The sequence below is a fragment of the Puma concolor genome, chromosome B4 (genome assembly GCF_028749965.1).
Source record: "Puma concolor isolate L17-30 chromosome B4, mPumCon1.1.hap2, whole genome shotgun sequence".
NCBI lineage: Eukaryota > Metazoa > Chordata > Mammalia > Carnivora > Felidae > Puma > Puma concolor.
In genome coordinates, this window is record NC_141673.1 from 124556071 (window position 1) to 124579605 (window position 23535).

General features: G+C 39.4%; 1 protein-coding gene across 1 annotated transcript in view; it reads right to left on the reverse strand.

The window, feature by feature from the left end:
* PLXDC2 (plexin domain containing 2) overlaps window positions 1-23535 on the reverse strand; it is a 451622-nt gene that overhangs the window by 268171 nt on the left and 159916 nt on the right. The window contains exon 2 of the mRNA XM_025930088.2: window positions 14763-14974. Coding sequence (XP_025785873.2) covers window positions 14763-14974 — 212 coding nt within the window. The remainder of the gene's footprint in view (window positions 1-14762; window positions 14975-23535) is intronic.

Below are 23535 nucleotides of genomic sequence, written 5' to 3' on the forward strand. Positions count from 1 at the left end.
GATTAGTCATTTGTTTGGGGTATGCCAGCAACAGCATTTGGTGGTCCATTGGATAGATGGGCCCATAGACATATTTACTTTGTCATCACTGTATTAGTCCACAAGGGATTAAGATAAAAAAAAAATTAAAGAATAGCCAACATTTAAGTGTTTTGATATGTCTTGAGAAACTAAAAGATCGGCCGTCCTGTGCCCATGTTCCAGCACGGCCCCAGTCGGCTGCTGCTGGGTAGTAGCTACCTCATCAGCCAGGTGTTGTCATTCTGGTCTGCCACAGTCCCCATGTCCCACCATTTTCTACATCCAAGAAGAAATTCCCTTGCAATAAATCATGCCACATGTGCCATTGATTTTTTTTTTTTTTAACACTTGGACTATTGCTGGCATGACCCCAAAGACCAGAACTTGCCAATTGAATCTACATCCCATGGTTATCTTTAAATATGGGACTGAATTGTCAGAACACTCAGAACCCAAGCAAGGCAATTTTAGTAGAATCGCAGGGAAACAAACTTGGAGTGTGCTAATAAATTAGGAAGTGAAATCTTTACTATATGCAATTCTGTTTGGAGGAAATCTCTGGGAACGAAAGGAAGTAATCAAACAAAACCAAATGGTTTATACAGCCATTTTTAACAACGTAATTCGATTACTTCATGGTAGAAGTAGGCAGATATATAATCCATCAGGAAAATGGGAAGAGAAGTTCCAGATCGATCACATCACAGGGGAACTTGGAAATCTGTCTCTCTTGATTCCCTTCAGGAAGTTAAGACATGGATTGCTCTATGGGGAAATGGGGCCCTGGATGATTCACCAAGGAGTAAGTGGGTACACAACCCGGGAGGGTCCAGTGTTTTCATGAACCTTATCCCCCTTTTTTCTCCTTAGATGCCCATGGCCTCTGCCTCCCTGGAAGCACTATTGATGCCTGCTGTCAACTGAAAAAGTCCTATTTGCACTCAGGATGGGTAGATTCACAGCGTGGCTTCAGGTTTTCTATCGTCAGTGGTCTGGACAGAAAGCAGTAAAGTGCGTTTCTATTCTCTGTCTCTGCCTCTCTGTCTCTGTATTCAGGAATGGGTGCTTTTGCAGCATTTCAGTTTGTGGTTGTCTGAGAGAAGAAGCGGAGAGAAAGGCAGTAAGGTGGATAGAAACAGCCACATTAGAAGCAAAATGACTGGAGAAGGAGCAGAAGCTGCAGAGGCTTGTTAAAGCCCAGAGGATGCTTTTTCTGCAAGGAAACCCTTGCGCCTTGGCAAACCACTGTGGCGTCGTTTGCTCCACTCCAGAACTCTGTAGGGAGTGACACTGCTAACACGAGCACTGCTGTCTCTTATTATGATTTTGTCTGCGGACAGACTCACATCTGTAATTCCTCAAAAATACAGGTTCAGGGATGAGGGAGAACATTTGCATAGGTAGTAGCATGAGCTTCTATCAGGGACTCCAGTGGAAACAAGCACCATTTCCAGATAGGTGATGAAGGATGTGTCCCTGTGCCTACGCCTGTGCCTGGGGGAAAAGGGGTTCCTCACCACGGCCATGGGATATATACTTTCTCTGCACCTCTTTAACCACCTTTCTTTCCTTTGTTCTTCATCTCTTCTTCTGCAGAAGAAAAATGGCACTCAGACCATTTCGGTGCAAAAACAAATTTACTGCTGTACAAAGAATCCCAGTGGACAAACTATAATTGCACACCCCACTTCACTACTCATTTTATTGTGCAGATGGCCAACACAAATATCTGGTAATCTACTAGCTGGTAATCTAGTTCTAGCCCCTGTCACATTCTGTCTTGCTTATGGTCCAAGCCTCAAGTGAGTCTTGGTTTTCTTGGGTCAAAAAGGAAGTACAATCTTTCCATCTTCTCTGGATTTTATGTTTAACCCTCACTTAAATACCACTCTTCCTGCATCCAAAAAAAATCGGCTTCAGATCAATGAATGCTTTATGAACATCAGAATAAGATTCAGCATTGTCTCAACTGCTACAGAGGTTGTCATCTGAGGTAGGCTTCTCTAGTCTGAGTCTTTTGAAATAGTCTGGTCATTTCATGCCTTTAGGGTTTGGAAAAATATCCACAGAGTTCCATTTGCCAAACCTTGCTTTAAATAGAGAGGCCTTTGCACTTATTCTAGAAGAAAATTTACTTTATACCTCTCCCATGGCCTTGCAGGAATGGAGACATGGGAGGTTGGATTTAGACTACACAAGCTGTTAGCAGTATGTGAGTTTCTAGTCAAGAGAAATACTTGGTTGAGATGGCAACTTTGCCACTAAGGAAGAAGAGGGACCCAGTGATTGAAACAAACCAAGGAACAAGCCTCATAAAGTCTACGTGCATGTGCTGAGAGGGGTCCATGAGGAAAGAAATGGAGAGTCCCATTTGAGCTGCCCCATTATCTTAAGCCTACCATCATATCTCCTTTCCATTTTTCATAATTTCTGATCCCCATTATTTAGAAAAACTCATTCTGCTTTGATTTCTTCTACTGTTTCCCCTAATCTTCCAAGGCATAATCTAAAGAGTGTTTTTAGGGATGCAGGAGTGGCTCAGTCAGATAAGCACCCAACTCTTGATCCGGTTCAGGTCATGAACGCATGGTTTGTGAGTTCAAGCCCCTCATCAGGCTCTGCACTGATAGCATGGAACCTGCTTGGGATTCTCTCTCCCTCTCTCTCTGCCCCTCCCCAGCTCATTCTCTAAACAAACAAACAAACAAACAAACATTTAAAAAATAAAGAGCATATTTAAAGTATTCACTGAAGCAAAAGGGAATGTTGGCCAGTCCTCCAGGTAGCTGTTTAATTTTTATTGTGACCACGAAAAAACATGCTAGCTGTATTGCTCCGGAAAATAAGACAATTAAAGTATATAAGTGTAAGGTAGAAGGGAGCTATTCAAGCCACCCTTCATTTTCCCCCACAGAGGGTGACTTTTACTTACCATGATTAGGAATGATGTGCATACACATATGTCTACATGCACATACACACAAACATGCATAGATAACACAAATAACATACATTTACAAATTACCAAAAGGTCTACTTATAAGCTTTTAAAAAATCTCCACTGTATAGCAACCTTGCCTACACATACGGAATTTTAAAACTACTACCTACAATGTCAAATTCTTCAATTTTAATTTCACAACTGCAGATCAAAGAAAGACAATGATACATTGGTGTAGTGGCTATTGAGCAGACAGAAGATCACGAAGTAGAAAGCACTGCTAGAATAAAAAGGAACAAAGTGAGAAAATTAATGTTTGTCCCAGATTTTGCTTCCATGCTGTCAACTTACTCGTTGCTTTGTTTCAGGGACTGTTTCAAAGCAGGAAATCATTTCCTCTTCCTAGATTCTTTATGACCAACATTTAAGAAGTCAATAGGAAATCAGGAAGGACAGTCCCACAGTCATTTACCATTTACCCTAATTTGTATTCACAAGTGTTCACTAACTTAAAAAAATAATTACCTTTGAAGTTGGTTAAACATTTTTCTTAAGAAATAAAAATGCAGAATTTTTTTTCTTTTGTCCTTTTATGCAAATGACTTTGGTTGTATGAAGAATATATCACATTCTTTTTTTTTAATAACAAAGTAAGAAATACACCTTAACAAAGCAAAATTAAAAAAAAAATCCTTCAAATGGCAGTTATGATTGTTCAGCGACAAAAAAAATGCTTAAACAACGCATGTCAAATACGTTCTACATCTGCTCAAACCAAGCAAACCTATTCAATGAGGCAAAATAACATTTTGACCATCATGGCAAAAGTGATACTGATTTTCAGTTCAGTTCAGTTCTTTTAACTTTTTTAATGTTTTTATTTACTTTTGAGAGACAGAGAGAGACAGAGCATGAGTGGGGAAGGGGCAGAGAGAGAGAGAGGCACAGAATCCAAAGCACGCTCCCGGCTCTGAGCTGTCAGCATTGAGCCCGATGTGGGGCTGGAACCCACAAACTGCAAGATCATGACCTGAGCCGAAGTTGGATGCTTAACCCACTGAGCCACCCAGGCACCCCTCCAGTTCAGTTCTTTGTGGACCAACGAATACCTGAACTGTAGTTGTCTTAAGTCATCCATAAGCCGACTCCTGTTGGATGGGCTGTTGGCAGGAGGGAAGGGAGGGCTTTTGAATGTATTGATTATTTTCTTAGGTTTCAAGCAAAAACACTATTTTCCACAAGGTTTTTGAGGACCAGTGTATATACAAAGCTTTGTCTAAATATTTTGTGAGAAAAATTTCTAATGGGAATTATTATTTTGATCTGGCACATTTCTTTTTTTTTTTTAATGTTTTTATTAATTTTTGAGACAGAGAGAGACAGAGCATGAGCAGGGGAGGGGCAGAGAGAGAAGGAGATACCGAATCTGAAGCAGGCTCCAGGCACTGAGCTGTAAGTACAGAGCCCGATGCAGGGCTTGAACCCACGGACTGTGAGATCATGACCTGAGCTGAAATTGGATGCTTAACCGACTGAGCCACCCAGGCGCCCCTGATCTGGCACATTTCTAAACATATTCATAAAGTTGTTTTCTTATTCTTTGGATTGCATTTTTACTATTTGAATAGGACACTCTTCTATTCTGGTAAAGATTAATCCCATTCACTTGTAAAAATAATAAAGAGATATCTTACTACTCAATGGACAGAGAAAGACCACAAGTCATTCTTTGTTCCAATGGTATTTAAGAAAGAGAAAATAATTGCTACTAATTCATTGTTAAGATAAGAGATTGTTGTATAATACTTTTTATAATGGACAGATTCACTGTTTTTTTAAGTTCTTTTTTTTTAAGTGTTTATTCATTTTTGAGAGAGTGGGGGATGGGTAGAGAGAGAGGGGGACAGAGGATCCAAAGCAGGCTCTGTGCTGACTCAAACTCACAAACCATGAGATCATGACCTGAGCCGAAGTCCAATGCTCAACCAACTGAGCCATCCAGGTGTCCCCTGTTTTTTAAGTTCTTTGGGAAGATTTGTTAATGTTCTTTGTAAAAATTTTCAGAACATGAAATTAAAAAAAAATATTTTAGTGTTGTATGGAAACCAACTTGACAATAAACTTCATATATTGAAAAATAAATAAATAAAAATAAATAAATAAATAAAAATAAAATAAAAATAAAAATGTGAACTATAAAAAAAATATTTTACTTTTAAGTAATCTCTACCCCTAACATGGGGCTCAAACCCACAACCCCGAGATCAAGAGTTGTATGCTCTACTGACTGAGCCAGCCAGGTGGCCCCAGAACATGAAATTTTAAACAATACTTTACTCTATGCTATTTTTAAGTGACAGAACAAATAAAAATTTGCATTCAAATATGAACACTGTGCAGAGTCTAACCTAGAATATCAGAAACTAAAATGTTATTAGAGAAGAGAACTCTGATAATCACAAATCATTGCATTCATCTTTGAAAACTATAAAATTTTCCAGGCTAGAATTCATGAAACCCTAAAAATTTAGGAAGCGTTACTAGCATTACATTTTCTAGGCAGAAAATCCCATCACCAGATGAGATGCTTTTAGTTTTGGAAGTACCTAAAAGACCCCCTTAATGAAAGATGCTGTGACTAAGTGAATTTTTAACTTAAACATACAGAATCTTACTTTGCAAGTTTTTCTTTCAAATCCTGTTGGTCCCAAATGGGATCAGTACTGAGAATCCAAAATAATGGAAATAGATAGATAGATAGATAGATAGATAGATAGATTGTCTAAAAGGTGAATGTTAGTGTTTCCCCTAGCTTTGCTTTTTTAGCTGGGGATTGGGTAAATACAGGACGTTTACAAAAGAGCTAGAAATTACTTCTAAAAGAGAAATAATTTCAGCAGTGTTTAATCCATTCATTCAATTTAGTGCCATGGATTCCAAACTATTATTTCAATTTAAGAGCTCAGGCTTGAAATACCATATAGAAAATAGCTCAAACCAACTGTTCCCAAGGGCTTTGTTTCCTCTCTTGTTTCTAGGCAGATCCAGACATCTATGCATCGCTGGGGCATGAACAGAAAGGTTTTCTTTCAGGGATACACAAAAAGAAATTAAAGCAGCCTCTTTTCATTCTGAATGCTAACCACCCTTTCTTAAAAGGACCTTCATATATTTGATGCATTGCTTAATAGAGTATAGAGTGCCACATTAGCAAATTTCTTAATGACAAATGCAAAAAGCAATGAATATGAATATACACAGGCATGCTTTGTTAAAAAGAGGTCCTTCTCTGTCTTAAAACTACTTCAGAAATGCAAGGTGAAGTAAAAGTCTCTTGAATACTTAGCAAAGTGTATTATACATTATTGCTAAAAAATAAAATGCAAGTTTTCATACCCTAAGTTGTAATAGTCAGAAAATTTTTAAGTGTCTCCCATATTTGTTCTTTTTTTATATTTTAGAGAAAGAAAGTGTGAGCAGGGGAGAGGGGCTGAGGGAGAGAGAGAATCTTAAGCAAGCTCCAAGCTCAGTGCAGAGCTTGATGCAGGGCTTGATTCCACTCTGGGATCATGACCTGAGCTGAAATCAAGAGTCCGACACTCAACCAACTAAGCCACCCATGAGATATCTTTGACAAAGGTCCACCGAAACTTATGGGTATCACATAAAGTTACAGAACGTCATTGTTTACCCAAGATCTACAGTCTTTATTTTTCCAATGCATTGGTGCTACATTGTAAAGTGCATATTAATTTGTTAGGTAAAATAAATGGCAAAGACTTGGTGTGATTTAGTGTATATAACTGGTATTAGTATTTCTAAAAATTAAGTTTCCATCATAGAGGCTGGCAGATTCATTAAGCTACATGTCTTCCTGGGAAGAAGCATTGGCCCCAGTACTTCCCCAGGTGTAGTCATAAAAAATCATGTTGTTGATATGCCTGTGCCAACTTGGACCTATTTAATCTTTGAGATACAATCACTTTATTATTGTTTCTGATTCTGAAAAAAAAATCACAGAAAAAAAAACTAGTCCTTAAGACATAATCCATTAATATAAAATGGGACTGTCCAGTGAATGACCCCAGAAGTTGTCTCTTTGTTGCCCAGAAGCTACATAGCTGAGGAGATAGGCTATATGCCCTGCAAGGAGATGGGCTCAACCTGAACTCAATCCTCCACTGCACCTGGCAACCCCAGCCTGGGTCCTGGCTCTTCCTAAATAGCTGGCAGGTAAGCCAGGACTGCTTGTGCTTGAGCTTTGAGTATTTATTTCCTCTGTGCAATGCCCTCTCATGCTTGTCCAATAAAGAGGAAAAGCAAATGGGACCCAGCCCTGCCTGGAGCACTGTCCCACGGTGGGATACTTCTCCATGGGCTGCCCAGAGAACAGGGGACTCATGCATCTATTGGCTTTGCTGATCCTGACTTCCAGCCCATACTTAGTGGTCACTGGCTCCTTCACCTTGAGCCCTTTGCTCAACATGTAAAGACTGGACACATTCCGGACTACCAAAACAATTCATCTGTTTTTTCAGCATGATTTTTAAAAATCAATCTGGATAAAGATCTAGACCTATGACATTAAGCAATACTATGATTTTTGATGTTGAAATAATAATTTTCACAAAAGTGTATTTTAAACGTCCCATGGGAAGTTCTTCTGGATAAAGAGGAAAAATATGATTGCAAGATGATATAATAAAATTTCAACTGCTAAACAGTTACCTGGTGTTCCCTCTGTTAGGAGTCTCCCCTTACTGCCCTAGATAATACAAAGAAAGGCAGAAGATATGGCAGGGTCCTCATGAATAGAAAATGAGGTAGGAAAAACTACAATATTTTTTTAGTTAACCTAAGGGGTTTGGCGGGGGGGAGGGTAAGTATGGTATTTTTCTTTGTAAATGAAGATCACAAGAATATTATTCACTTTAAAACATAATTCTTGTTCTGAAAATAAATTATATGACTACCACACTTAATAATTTTACAATCTGTGTGTATCACTCCAAAGACTATTTCCATGCCATGACTGCAAATAAACTCAATTAGCTAACAGTGAAGCATCATAGAGATAATTCAGTTATTCCTTATGGAGCTCTTTGAAGGACAGCTATGGCTCTTTTTTCATTCTTGTTTCGATAAAGAGCTGGCATGTCAAGCTAAGAATAATCTATAATTGAGCGAGATCTATGATGCTATATTTTAATCCTCATCATCTTTTAAGAGGATGAGCGGTAATTGCAGGTGAATTCTGCCTGATCTACTATTTCCAGTGCATGTTCTTCTTGGAAGACTAAAAATCCTTGTCAATATTCCAGAAGAAACCGAATGGGATTAAATCAGAAGTTTATAGCTAGGTGTTTGTGCCTATTACCAAAACAGGAGGAATTAAAATAGATTTTGTTGTCAGTTAGCATACAACCTTTGGCAACACAGAGTTGAAGACCTGAGGCCAATTCCAGCCCAAAGGAGGGGGTTGGTGGCAAGGGTGTAACAGGTCACCCTCAGGGAAGGGAATGACAGGGATCCACAACTGACTCTCAGAGTCAAGGGAGTACCAGAAGGTGGGGCAAGGCTTTGGTCACAGTGGTTAATGATTAGAAATCTAAGTATTTCTGAAATTCTTACCTTCACCCATAACTCTCCTCTAATGGCTATCTCATCTTACCTCACAACAGTTCTCATCTAGATGTAATTCATCTTTCCACCCCTCAGATTTGGGCTTTTGGATGCAGTTCCTTGGCATAGTGTTATGGACTGAACATTTGTGTCCTCCCCGCCCCCCAAATTCATATGTTGATAGCCAATCCCCAATGTGATGGCATGAGGAGGGGGGGCCTTTGGGGCATGATTAGATCCTTAAGGTGGAGTTCTCATGAATGGAGATTAGGGCCCTTATAAAAGAGACCCCACAGAGCTTTCTAACCCCATCAGCCATGTGAGGACCGTGCAGAAAGAGAGCTCTCTATGAACGAGGAAGTGGGCTCTCATCAGACCTGCCAGCAACTTGATTTTGGACTTTCCAGACTGCAGAACTGTGAGAAATGAATGTTCATTGTTTAAGCTGCCCAGTCTGTGGTAGTTTTGCTCTAGCGGCCTGCACAGATTAAGACACACAGTCTAAAAGGGAGTTTAGATCTTTGCCCCTGCCTATCCGTGCAAAACTCTGTCTAGAAATATCTTGATGCTTGGCTACTGTCTAACTCTCTCTTCCTCACATGGTTCGGATGTCACCTTGTCTCTACATTAATCCCGACTCTCTACGGAATAAGGGTCTCCCTCTGGGTGCTGATTAACTTACTCAGTACTTCTCCTTTTCAATCACACACTCTCACAATGCTTTCTTTCTCATTTCCTGAGGAACCAAATCTGACACCGACAGGGCATTTGGGAAATTTCAATTCACTCGTGAGTCAAATAAGTGTGCTTCTCCAGGATTAATCTTAGTACTTCCTTCACACAGCTTTCTGATTCTACAACCACATACTGAAGCTTCTGGATGTTCAGACCTCCTAAAATGGAAATGCCTCATTAAAAAAAAAAATCTACAACAGCTTTTCACATCCATAATAAATATAGTAGCATAGCTATTCAATCTCAGGTGGCACTTTTCTTTCTTTTGGAAAATGTCACAATTCTGCACTATCACATTCTTCACATGTGTAAGTATTTATTATCTTCTCTGAGTTCACTGAGTGGAAAGCGGCCCGAGGAATGAATGAGCACGGCAGTATTCTGCAAATTTTCATTATTCTATTTCTGTGAAATGGGATGATGTGTCTTCCCACCATCCCATCCCAATGGGATGATATATTACCCTATATTTATATTCATTATTGTGATTGCCAGGCCTCTGAAATGGAGACAGCTTACTTAGACTTGAGACACACAAGCAGTAAGATTTTCATCATCCAAGAATATTCTGATGTATTCTCTGTGTTGCACAGATACCAGGAAGATTCTGCCCACATGGGGCATTACAGAATTTGCCTGTTTCTATGTAAAACAATCATCAAAGCAACCCCAAGCAAGATTAAGTACTTGCCAGCAACTTCTTTCCTTTCAAGTAGATTGCTTAGTTATGGACTGCAATAAAATATTAGAACACATATAATAGCCTTGTGTGCAGCAGTTAGCAATTGCTAACTTTTTAGAGAAACCTGTTCTAAAATCGGTAAACGGAAGGTGCAGACACAATTTGACATGTGCTATCGATGAAGATCAGAAAGATTTTCCACATATGCATTTTGGAGAAAAACAGTTGGCCTCTGAGTTTTAGCCATATTCATCGCACACATTTGCTGACCATTCTCAACTGTACCTTCCTCAGAGAGGAGCTTTAATGTGAACAGGGATGATACAACTGCCGGATATGCCTGCAATTTTGAACTTGGTACCAAAAGGAGAAATCCACAAGACATGCTGCTGGTAGGCGGCACAATTTAATCTAAGGCTTTGCAGAACATTTACATCTTCAAAACTAACAGCTAAATCCGCTTTGTGGTCTAACTGTCTGCAGCTCAAAGGGTGGCCTGTGGTCCAGCCACACGCGCAACACCCGAGAGGCAGCAGACTGGCTCACAATTTCTGAGTCGGTTTGGACTGTGGAGTTATAGGATCCATAATTCCTATTTGTAAATATCCCCTTCTTTAAGTCATCCCAGTGCTTGTGAATCAAGGCAAGGAAAAAAAAATCACACTTGACAACCCTTTCCGGAAACATTTTCATTGTCCCAAGAGAGGGAATATGAAGGTCAAAATACTGCATGTAAATTAGTGATAAAAACTCCATGTGTGGTTCAGGTACAGGGTATTAGAAAAGAATCTGTGTTGGATTTCTTTAAAGGTGAAGAACTATAGATTACCAGCACCATTACAAGGAGTCAGCTGACGAATCTGATCTTCAGGAAGATCAATAATTCTCACTGCTCAGGGCCTCCCCATTCCATAATGCCACTGATGCTTCAAGAGCTCTGTGCCAGCCAAGAGGAAAAACAGCCAGCAACCAGGTGAAGACTTATGTGCTGCTTGTCCGTGCACCTGTCCCTGGGCTCATGGGATTCACTGAATGCTGCTCGAACAAAGTTGAATCATGAACGGAATTCAACCTTACCTGAAAGGCTTGGAAGCCTTATATTCCCAAAGTAATTACAAAAAGTAGCACACGAGCGACTGCTTTTAATACCTACCAATCGTAAGAAGGCATTGTGCTTACCTGGTCACGTGGTCATATGTCCACATGAACAGAGAAAGTACAAGAAGAAAGGTCTTTCATAAATCAACAGTCAGACCAACAGAGGCATTTGCCAACTGTTGAGTTCCTACTCACTCATCAGGAAATATAATCGGTTTCAAAACATCTTTATATCTTCATGGGGGGAATATTAAAAAAAAAAAAGAAAGAAAATGATGACAACAACAAGAAATTTCTACTGGAAGAATTCTGTAATTGAGATACTAAGTTTTACAGTCCCTCCACTATCTGCTCTTGTGCAGAGCTAGAAAATAGACTGTTACCAAGTTTAAAAAATAACAGCCTTTGTTTATTTCAGAATGAATCTGTGCCAGAATAGTAAGTATGCTATTGTCTTTTGTTTTTGTCTTTGGTGAAAGTGGGATATCAAGTCTAGACGACGGCAGAAGTGGGGGACATGTGCTCGAATGCCATTCTGGGTGGTTTAAGTCTCACAGGGATACAGATCATTTTAACAGCCGCTGCTACAGCCAGGGCTCTGGGACAAAACCATTCAGATTCTTGACATCAACTTTGGAAGCATCTAAAGGGAAAAGCACACGTAGTCTTTCATGCTCATTGCTTGTATTAAGCGACATAAATCAAAATGTTTATTCCTAAGAAAGACCTTGTCATAATGCCCGGCACAGAGTAGCCACTCCACAACCATTTGGTTCCTTTCTTCCTTATTTCTGTTTAACTCAATCAGGCAAAAATATTTTCCCTAAAAGAGACACAACAATGTTCAAAAATGCCATTTCAAGGGCCAGAATAAATAAATTTTGCAGAGAAGTTTCAGATGTAGGCTTTTGTTTCCAGAACTAGAGGTAGTGTGCCAAGGAGTGACTTATGGGACTTGAGTCCCCAATAATCTCCATCATCCCCAGAACCGCATCAGAATAAATAAACCCTTAAAAAATAAAAGCGGTCATCTTGTTATGAAATCTAGCTTCAAGAGAAGTCCCCTTCCAGCCAGACTGAAACCCCCAAATTACTTTCACATCAATATTCGGGTACTGCCATTGTCCAAAATCATGACATAATCAAAGTACCATTTACTTTTCCTCGTATTAGAGGAAGCGAAGTCAAGCAGAAACGATAAATCTGGGGAGTTGGGCAGGCCTGGGTTTAAATACCTTTATTCATTAATGGAAGAGCTTAGGAAAAATACCAAACCTAAATCTGAAATTGCCCACATGTAAAAGTCACTGAGATTACCCAGTGAACCTGGAGACACAAATCACACTAGGCTGATGTCAGGACAAGGCAAGATGATATCCATACTGTTTGTGCCTGGCAGACCTTAGCACCGAGTGATTATCCAGCATATACCTCTCTGCACCTGCACTATCCTGCCTCCTTTTTTTTTTTTTTTTTTTCACTGACTCAAAACCATTGACATTATGTGATCTCCCTATTAAGGCAGAAAAGAGAAAAACTGGCTGAATAACAAAATCATGGGTATAGTAACAATCGGGACTATATTCTGAGGAGTGTTAATACATCCCTGAGCAAAGGGATTTTCGCTTTTACAAATGATGAAGAAGATTCAGCATCCTGCCTAGAGATCACAGAGTTCTAGGAATGCGTGTTCTCCTCTTTGAATCTCAGTAGGCTACCAGTTCTGGACAGAGAGTAAACACCTCTGCTTCTGAGCAACTCTCCTTTCTTCAGGTCGCACCCCAGCTAAAGAGTGCTCAGGGAAGAAATATGTTGCCCTCTGCGAGTTGCTATAACAACACTGTTGCCAAAATAGCAGGCACTCTGCAGGAGTCAGAATAGCCTCTTACAGATATTATATGACTTCTGCTCCTGGCACATCCTCTGTTGCCTATTGAGGGGCCTGGATGGGGCAGTCAGGGACCACCAGAGTCACATGCTAGCCAAGGAGATGGAGAGGGGTTTTGAAAATTGCTGGCCTTCTCACATACACAGAATCCCAACGGCCTGTGCTTCAGATCTTCTGAAGATTCCTTTCGCTATGCAGGAACAAAATGATGCCTTGATAACTATTTGGAGACCTATGTAGTGTCTGTTTCAGGAAGTGGAGTTCTTTTCCTAAATAATGAGTGTTTCAGGGCCATAAAAAGAATGCTGTTTGGTTCCTAAAAAGTAGGAACTGGTCACCTAGGAGAAAATAGAACTACAACTACAGTTTGAGAGAGCATACACAAACAGACGATGGCCAGACCATGGATGACAACAGAACTCTTACCCCCAACCTCTACAGAAACCAGTCCAGGGAAACAACCTCAGCAGCACTCAGCCCAGAATGATCAGGGCTTGGTGAATAACTGACAGCTTTCCTATCTTTTGCCTCTAGGTCTAACTCAGTAAAACCCAAATACGGTCCCCAAATCGATCGCCCGAGATGCTCTGCTTCTAATTAACCCACCTCCAGCTTCTCCATGCCAACAACTTCCAATCAGAGCATACCTGAAGCCTCCTCTTCTTTTTAAAGGAGAAACTTTCCCACTCCCCTGCCTGCTTTTGAGTCTCTACCAAAGGGAAGTGATGGAAGCTGACTCTTGCTAGGGCAGACTGAATAAATAGCCTCCATTCTTGTTTGGGTGGTTTTTGCTTATTTTCATAAGATTGACCTCTTTGTTTTTGTTAGATCTGGAGGACTAACAGGAGCCTATTTTGTGATTTGCAATGCTAAGGACAATAGAAACTTAAACGATGTAATACTACACTTGCGGCCTCTGGGCAACCCTACAGACTGCCTAAAATGTACCCTCAGCAAACTTCCATACTCATCCAACCCAACTCCAACCACCCTCATTCCACTCCATAACTCCAACCATAACAAAGAATTGCTTACAGTCACCGAGTGACCGACCATTCCAGTTCGCCCAGAACTGTCTTGTTTTCAGCACTGAAAGTGCTACGCTCCAGGAAACCCTTAGTCGGGGTAGAATGGGACAGCTGGCCACTCTATGAGACTCTTCAAGCATGCCCTACTGTTCTAAGACTTAGCCATTGAAAAGGCAATTTACTCTGCCGGGAATCTCCTTTCTTACTCCAGGCAGGGTATCAACCTGGTGAGCTCCTCTCAACTTGCCAAGCCCCTGCCTAAATGCCCTCTCCCAGGCTAAGCCTCTTTGACAGTGGTGCATCCCCCAATCCTAAGCAGGTGATCTCTCCCTCCTCCATGCCATGCTATAGCCTGTATTTTTCTCGTACGTATCACATAGCCTAGAGATGATTTGGTTACACAGTGACTTCCTTGCAGGCAGGGGCTGTATCGTGTTCCTTTGTGTTTCCTCACGGTCATCACCACATCAAGCTAATATTTGTCTGTTTCTAGAGTAAATGAATACATCTGTGACTAAATAAATGGCTTAGCTACGATGTATTTACTTATTTAATATCGTTACAATTATTTATTACTGAATTAGTAAATATCAACTAATTATTTATGGATGAGTTAAACTGATCCTTACAAAAAGTCCCGAAGCTCTGGACTGAGCTGAAGGGCCAGTCTATACATACGTGGGAGTTGGGTGCCTTACAGGAAATACATGCATCAATCCATTTCAGTTGCCCAGATTGGTTACCTACCTCAATCTGGGTGGTGTTGTCCTGCCCATCATCCAGTAGCAGGTCTGTGAAGCCTCTGGGCTCTGGGGAGTCTTGGCCCATGCTTGCTCGGTTCGAGTCTACTGCCTTGAGGGAATCCAAGCTCCTTTTCCACCGGTGGCTGAATGCATGCGTGTCCACATCGACTTCCTGTTCTGTTGGTGGGAAGACCTGAGCAACTTGATATTGCCAATCTGTTTGAACAAGAAATACAATGATGAGTTGCCACTTGCTATGAGTCATATACATGCTCACTAACAGAGGAGAAGAATAAGTCTGCTAGTCATGAAAATAGGAAACTAACTATCTGTTTAATTATAATATTTTGAGTTGGTATGAACATCTCTGTGTAGAATGCAATTTTAAAACACGCCATAAGTCATGACAATGGTTAATGTGCAGATCCAGCAGAGTCCCTAAAACAGATGTGCAGCCCTAAAGCAATGCATTTTATTCCCTTCCCTCCCCACCCTCTGCACACACACGCTTCATAAACATTCTCTAGTTGTCCTGAGAAAATAAGCTACAATCCAAACAAAGGAATGAAACCTAGTGATTCTTAGCACACTTGAAAATAAAAATCAGACGTTATTAACTTGTGAGTTTATATTCCCTTCACACAAGTTTTGCTGGGCAGCAAGGAGACAACAATGTATTTGAATGGGTTAAATAATATATGGAATGATCTTTGTGTAAATGTGCTAACCTGCTTTGTTGCTCACAAGTCAGATTTGGTTCATTGCCCACCTCACTTAATAAGCAACACCCACAGGAGGCATCACAAAGGCTCTTGTTCATTTGTGCTGATCTCACCTTGGACTCTTGTCAGGGTGGTGAAGGATGACAGTGATAGGCACTTAGAGAAATGGATGGGAAGGCAAAGAGACCAAATCACAAAGGTATTTTAAAGCCATCTGCAGGGACTGGCCTTGCTGACCCAGCTCATCCTGCTACTACAGGAGGGAAAATAAGATTTAATCATTACTCCTAGTCTTTCATTTCAGTGGGTCAGCAGGGGAAGGTATATCGCAAGTATGGGAAATTCGGTTTCTGACCAAGAAGAACAGGCTTCTTCTACACAACTATTACCCAAAGATATGAATTGACAGCCTTTATAACTGGCAGGATACAGGTTCAAAAAGGGCTAAGGGAGCAGTGATTTAATTATAGCTGTGATGTTGCCCTCAATATGAGAACATTCCAAGAAACCAAAATGTATTTAATGTGACTTATTACACTACTGTATCAGCTACTTAGAACTCTAATAACTAAGTTAAGGCTACCACTGCTAATCACACACAAATGGTCTAACACATTTCCCTTTCAACTCAGAAAGGTGCTAATAATTCTTCTAGACAGAAAGGATATTCTTTGGTTTCACCGTGAACTTAAAAGATCTCCCACTGCTTGATGCTTTGGCAGATACAGCCCAGAGAGAAATACCACCATATTACCACCATAGTGTTGGTAATTTAGACTTTTTCATGGGCCCATGCAATATGAGCTTAAAAGAACGGTGAAGACAGAAGTGGCCAAGAGCTCCACATATGGGAACTCAAGAGCTAGAAAAATGGAGCACCATGCACAATTCACAGAATTGTTGTAAGGCTGAAAAATCTCAGGTACACAAAGGGCTGATCATGGGTCCCCCCCCACCCCCGCCTGCCAACTCACAGTAAACGTTCAATCACTATGGCTAATGAGTATTGTCATCATCACCATATAAAATGTTTCTTTTTTAACATTGCTGTCCCACTGGCCATTGAACTGTGCTCAATAAAAATGTTGATGACTGACTGACTGATGGATAAATGAGCTGTTAACAGTCTCTTTGGAACAAAAATGATTGGACCAGGCAGAATTAAGTAATGGAAGAAATACTGCACAAGGATTCAAAAGACCTGGGGTGGAATTCTTTGTTAGGTTTGCTGGATATGGGGTCCAGCATAATTTACAAAATTCCGTGCTTTGGTTACCCTATATTTTAAATGGGAATGAAACTACCTTACCTGCAAAGGCAGACAGCTTTTCCTGACGATGTGTCAGGCTCTAAGACCTATGGTTCTAGGCAAAGCTACATAAAGCAATTTTATTTGCTTTATTTATATATTCTGTCTCATTACCAAAAATATATGAGTCAGCATACAACAAAACTAAGCAATACAGTTTTATAACAACCAGTAAGACCTGCTGGCCCAACACTTAGGTTAATTTTAGAGATGTGTATTTGTCTTGCACTAAAGGTGGTGGCTATCTGAATACAAATAATCATATCAGAGCAACTGAAAATCTATACAAGATTCTTGTTAGAATGTCAATCCAGATAAGAAATGTAGTAAATACAATGCAGTTAATGGATTACATGCTCCTGGATATAAAAATGGCTTTTAAAACAATCACACAAAGGGAAGAGCTCCAAGCAGAGGTTTTTCCGTCCTCTAAAATGTAAATCGGGAAGTCTACCTAAAACTTCAAAGAATTAATCTTTATTAAAATCTTCAAAACAGAATTTCAAAACAACTCTTGGGTGCTACTGTTTGATATTAATCGCTTGATATTTATGTTATCACTACCTTTCCAGAGATTTATAACACAAGACAAAAAATGGTACTTCCCGTGATGCCTGGAGGCCAGGAACATCACGCTAGCCCCCGTGATCCTGGCACAGGGCAGTGAGACAAAATAATGAACACTGGGGGGCTGTCTGCATAGAAAGTCTCTTTCTCAACTTCCTTGAGCCCCTCTCTCATTTTTCCCTACCTTCTTACCCTAGAGAAAAAATGGAAAGGAACTTTAAAGCTTAGGGGTGATAAAACCCATATTCCCCACTGTTAAATTGACTAAAAGAGGGGCGCCTGGGTGGCGCAGTCGGTTAAGCGACCGACTTCAGCCAGGTCACGATCTTGCGGTCCGTGAGTTCGAGCCCCGCGTCGGGCTCTGGGCTGATGGCTCAGAGCCTGGAGCCTGTTTCCGATTCTGTGTCTCCCTCTCTCTCTGCCCCTCCCCCGTTCATGCTCTGTCTCTCTCTGTCCCAAAAATAAATAAATGTTGAAAAAAAAATTAAAAAAAAAAAATTGACTAAAAGAAAAAGATCATTAGTTCTGTGACTTAACAGCCTTCCCAAGCAAGCCCATACCTAAGCCTGTAAAGGCCTCCAGGAAAAGAAATTGAAACCTAAGGACAACCAGTCTCACACAGCCAACTAGGCTTTTCTGAATCAGGTAAATGCTTAAGCCAATCAAATAGTTTTCTTGCTTTGTGTCTGCCTTTTTCCCCATAAAAGTCTCTCCCCTCTCCTGTCCTCAGAGTGCTCCCATTTCTGGCTCAGGGCTGCCAGACTAGAATTGATCCTTGCTCGGGTAAACTCTTGAAATTTTTACTATGCCTCAGTTTATCTTTTAACACTACATAAGTTGAAGTTTGGCATGTTTGATTAATATGTCAAATTCTTTTCATAGTGTTTTCATAGTTTCATAAGTAATGCTTTAGAAGGGTTACTGGGGAAGGTAAATTTAACAGACAGGGAGGCCTCCTGTATAAGACAAACATATATGCTGACTCTAGTACTCACAAAGTAAGTCCTTAGACAGCTGTGGGGTTGTGGTGGGGTTTCCCTCCCCCCCCCCAATTGTTAGCGATGTTTTATCATTTTTATTCTCTTGCTTCATGGTCATGTTAACAGCTATTACAGCTGCGGAGTGGTTTGCCTCCATTATGGACATGCTCGCTCCTCCTAGAATTTGCTACCTTCAACTTTGCAAACCTATCACTCAATTACTTGCTAGCTCTTGTATTTACAAAGACTAAACAGGATCTAAGGAAGGCACTGAGGGGTTTTTTTTAATAAGAAAATTTGTGAGCTTTAGGGCTTGGCTACTGTGAATTTTCTTTCGGTTGTTATTTTAGACCTAATTCTTTTTCCCTGGTGATGTTATGAATACTAAGAGGAAACATTCCTATATGCTCCTAATTCAGTCCTACATGGTTCATCAAGACTGGAGTATGAAATTGGCTTAGATTTTGATCTCATTTCAGAATTATTTTTTAGACAAGATAAAACAAGTCAAGAATGAATATTTAATAGAAAAAAAGACCGAGAAAAATTGGCAAAACCACAGCATGGTCATCTACATTGTAAATTATTCCTGGGCACTTCATTTGCTTTCAAACTCATAAAAATATTTTAAATTATTCTTTAAATCATCACCAAAACGAATCATTCAGAAGCAAGATACAGGGATATATGTAATATAATTTTCCCCTTCCCAGCTGTAGTGAAAACAAAAGCATCAGGAGGGATCTTTGAGTAGTCTGGCTCAGCAGATTGTTTGCTTTCTGCCCACTGTATGTTAATTAAGCCACTGATGGAAAACTTTCAAAGATAATTTTCTCCAACATATCTTGCTATAATTGTTAATCACATGGCTCATGGAAATATCAAATATATCTAAAGACTCTCTTTTGGATATGAGAGAAAGCTTACAGACATATTTCTGTGTGTGTGTATGTGTGTGTATATGTATATATATATATAGACAATACATAAATTAATCAACACATTCTTGAGATATTTTATTCAATTAAAATAGCAGATAAACTATCACTGAAGAAGCAACTTCATTACATTCCAAATTAACGTTACTATGAAAGCCAATAATGTCTAGTTAATCCGAGAGTAAAAACAAGAAACCCATGTGTATCCTCCTATCATTCTTTGCAAACCATGTAAATCCCTTTTGTGCCATCACATACTGTGAAATAATTTAAAATAAAATAAAAACAAAAGGTAAGAAAACTGTGCTGAGCTGGATATGTTCATATTTAGGTCTCACCTGAATGATTTTATTAAAATAGCTTACATTTAACCAATAGTTATACTTTGAAAACATCCTTAACCGTATGTTGTATGTCTTGCATACAGATCATATACACAATACATGTCAAACGACCAAGAAGTAACTACATAAATTGACATGCATCTTATGTAATTGAGGTCTGTCTGTGCCTTTTGATAAGCATTTTGATCTACACTTTACAAGTGAACCCCTGTGAATCCTCTGCAGAAACATGAAGACTGTTCACTGCAAACAGATTTGATGACTAGATTCATCTGAAAATAGATAAAATTATCTGGCTGAGGTAGACCCCTTTATATGGCTTTGCATCTCATTTATTGTGGAAGTAAGGAGGAAATTCTATATAAATCGTTATATCCATGGTTATGTCCACTAATGAACCCACAACATAGTGGATTTGAGGCTTTGACTGACAGTGTTACAGAATAAGACAGCTACAGAAGTGAAAGTGAGAAGTGAAAGCATTCACAATGTTGCAAAATATGTTGAGAGATATTAAAGCATTTGAGTAGCCCCTAGACATCAGAGTCTTTTTAAGCCTCCCACATGATTATTTGAGCCCCCTTGGATGAGAACCACTGCTCCATGCTCTGGTCTTACTGTCTTCAAACTCTTTCTTCTCCAATCTTCTCTATCTGCTACCAGAAGTACCTTTCAAAGTTATTCACTTCTCTCTTTGGCTTAAAACCGCTAATGGCTCATTACCACCCACAAAACTATAAACACTCCATGCTTTTGTTCCAATCACCCTCCCCTCTATTTGCACTCCGCCCCCATCATGCCCTAGGCTCAGACCATGTAGAATTTTTCAACAATCTCTTTATTTGCAAGAAGTATAGTTACCTTTGCATGGAGGAAAACCCCTTTTCATCTCAGACTTTGGGCAATCTCACAATTCCTTGAAGATCCACCTTAAATATTCTCTTGTTAAATGAAGCTTCCCTTGGGGCACCTGTGTGGGTCAGTTGGTTAAGCATCTGACTCTTGATCTCGGCTCAGATCATGATCTCACTGTTGTGAGACTGAGCCCTACATCGGGCTCTGTGCTGAGTGTGGAGACTGCTTGGGATTCTCTCTATCCTTCTCTCTCTCTCCCCTTACCCAGCTTATGTGTGCATGTGTACACTCTAAATAGATAGAGAGAGAGAGAGAGAGAGAGAGAGAGAGAGAGATAAAAATGAAGCTTCCCTTGACTCCCCCAGGCAGAGTCTTTTTACCTGACTCTTCAAACACAATTTTGCCTATCACACTTGAATGTATAATTGTATAATTGTTCAGAAAAGATTTAACACAGCAAGCCTGGGACAGCTATCCTTAGAAAATGCTGTTTGCAAGGCTGGCTGTTGGCTGGTGTCCAGAAACTTAGATTTAGGGAGGGTTCCTGCTATTCTCTAACAGATAAAGAGTGGCTCACCATAGCTAAACTGTTTGGGCAAATAATATGGTTTATGGTGAACACCTGCCTTCCTTCTGGAATTCTGGAATCTTGGTACATGCTAGACAGAAGGTGGATATTTGAACAGCTCCCAGTAAAAACACTGGGCGCTGAGTTTCTAATGAACTTCTTGGTTGATGATATTTTACAGGTGTCATCACGGCTTGTTGCTTGAAAAATTAATTGTGTCCTATGTGTTCCTGCTGGGGAGGGCTCTTGGAAAATTGCCCTGGGTTCCCCAGACATTGCCCCAAGTGCCTTTTCCCTTTGTGGATTTTGGTTTGTATCTTTTTGCTGTAATAAATCACAGCCATAAATACAAATATATGCTGGGACTTACGAGTTCTCCTAGCATATGGCCAAAGCTGGGGTGGCTTAAGAGACTCCCAACACTGAGATGTTTCAGATCAGAGACTCTATCTTATTTACATTTTTTTTGTCCTATCATCATAAGCATTGGCACTGACATATAACAAGTATCCAAAATCTTCTGAATAACAAATGAATGAATAAGTAAATGAAGGATTGACCAAGTTGCTGCTCATCTGAGACAATGACTTAAAAGATTTTATGTGTAATCTCTTAGCTAACTTCTTAAGATTTTAACCACCTTTCTGAGTAGCCAGATCGAAGGGTGGAAGAAGGAAAAAACCCTGGGAAAACAAATCCAAAAAAACAAATTTCATTTATGTGATATGAGTTGGACTCCGAAATAGCTCACTGGTCAGTTAGGTGATGTTCGGCAACACTTATGGTTGCAGTTTATCATCTTGGTTCTTTATGGTTAATGAACTCAGTAAGAAATATAACACCTGTCTTTGAAAAATGCAGTCATGGCCCAGGGAGACTGAAAAATTATGAATTAGATGAAACAAGGACAATTTTAAGTTAAAAGAGGAAAACAGGTTGAGAATGACTCTAGAAGTTTGAGGCATTAATAGTTTTCTAATTTTATTAAGTAAAATAATCAAAAATTTTAGTTTTATACGTAAAAGGGTATCCTATGGAAACCATTCTCAGTTTTATGAACAATCATCAGTAATATTTAGGACAAGTTTAAGGTAAGGCTACATATTTACTAAAGGGTTAAAAATAAGTACAAAGAATAAAACTTTGTTAGCAGTTACAAAAGAGGTGTTTATGCATGGCTTCTAATAATGAATTAATGATAATAGGAGTAATATTGATAATAATAACTAACTTTCATTTAGGGTTAGTTGAGTACTATGTACTGTTCTACACGTCTGCATACATTAATGTATTTGGCACATACCATTATTGTAAACTGTGTTACATAAGAGAAAATTGACGCATATGAGGTGGTAAGTGACAGACTAGGAAAGTAAACAGAGCTGAATCCAGAGACTTGGTCTTAACAATGATCTAATCTGCCCCTGATTAATCTTTTGGGGGCTCAATTTAGCAATCTGTCACGAACCCTGATGACATGACACAAAGAAACAATCTAAAAGGGGAACAAGATAAATGAGACAAAATGTGCTATTTAAAAAAGCAAAAATCCATAAAAAAATTAGCACCTCAAAGCAAAAAAGGAATATGGTATCCCATCAGGTTGACTGCAAAAGGGAGGAAATGAACCAATGTTAAAGAAAAAAAAGGAGCAGAAAGTAATAGCACATTAATATTAATTATATTTTCATTACATCTTGAAAGGTTGGGACGTACTTGAAAATGAATCATTGATGTTTTTCTTTTTTTTGGTTATTTGAGGATTTTCTATTAACTGCCTAGGAGAAATTGAAAAGAAAACCTGAATTCCTTCAAGTAGACTTCACACGTGTTTTACCGGGTTGCTAACCTCCTGTTTTGTAATAAAAAAGATGATTATCAAAGAACTTGGGTCTTCCACTGATGTTTCAGATAAATCTATCAGATTTAGAAAATAAACTCATTTCCACAAGAACCACAATCATTTATAAATAATCTATAAACAGAGTAAATAACATTTAATTAAATCTGAGAATCTATCTTTTAATGAAGTCCCTGAAATCTTCTGTAGAAAACACATCATGAACCCAGAAACCACATGGAAATTTTAGGTATGTGACCTGTGACCTCCTACTATCTGTGAAATGAAAGGGGGCAGTTTTATAACCTTTCTGGTCCTTCCCAGCTATAAAGGTCTGGTCATCTGAAAAAAAAAATTAATAAAATAAAATAAATAATAATAATTAAAAAAACCCTATCATCTACTGGCTGGCTAAGTAGCTTATTAACTTGTTTTAGTCTATTTGCCATCATATATTAAATAGTCTGCATTTGTTTTCCAATTTACTACTTAAGTTGTGAAAATTCATGTATTACGAGACTTTAGAGTCTCTATAGCACAGTAAAAAAGTAAAACTATTTGGTAAAAATACCTTAACACTTCCGTTTATCATCAGCCATCCTAAACTACCCTTGCTGCCTATATTCAGAATGGCTGGTTTTAAAATCAGGGCTC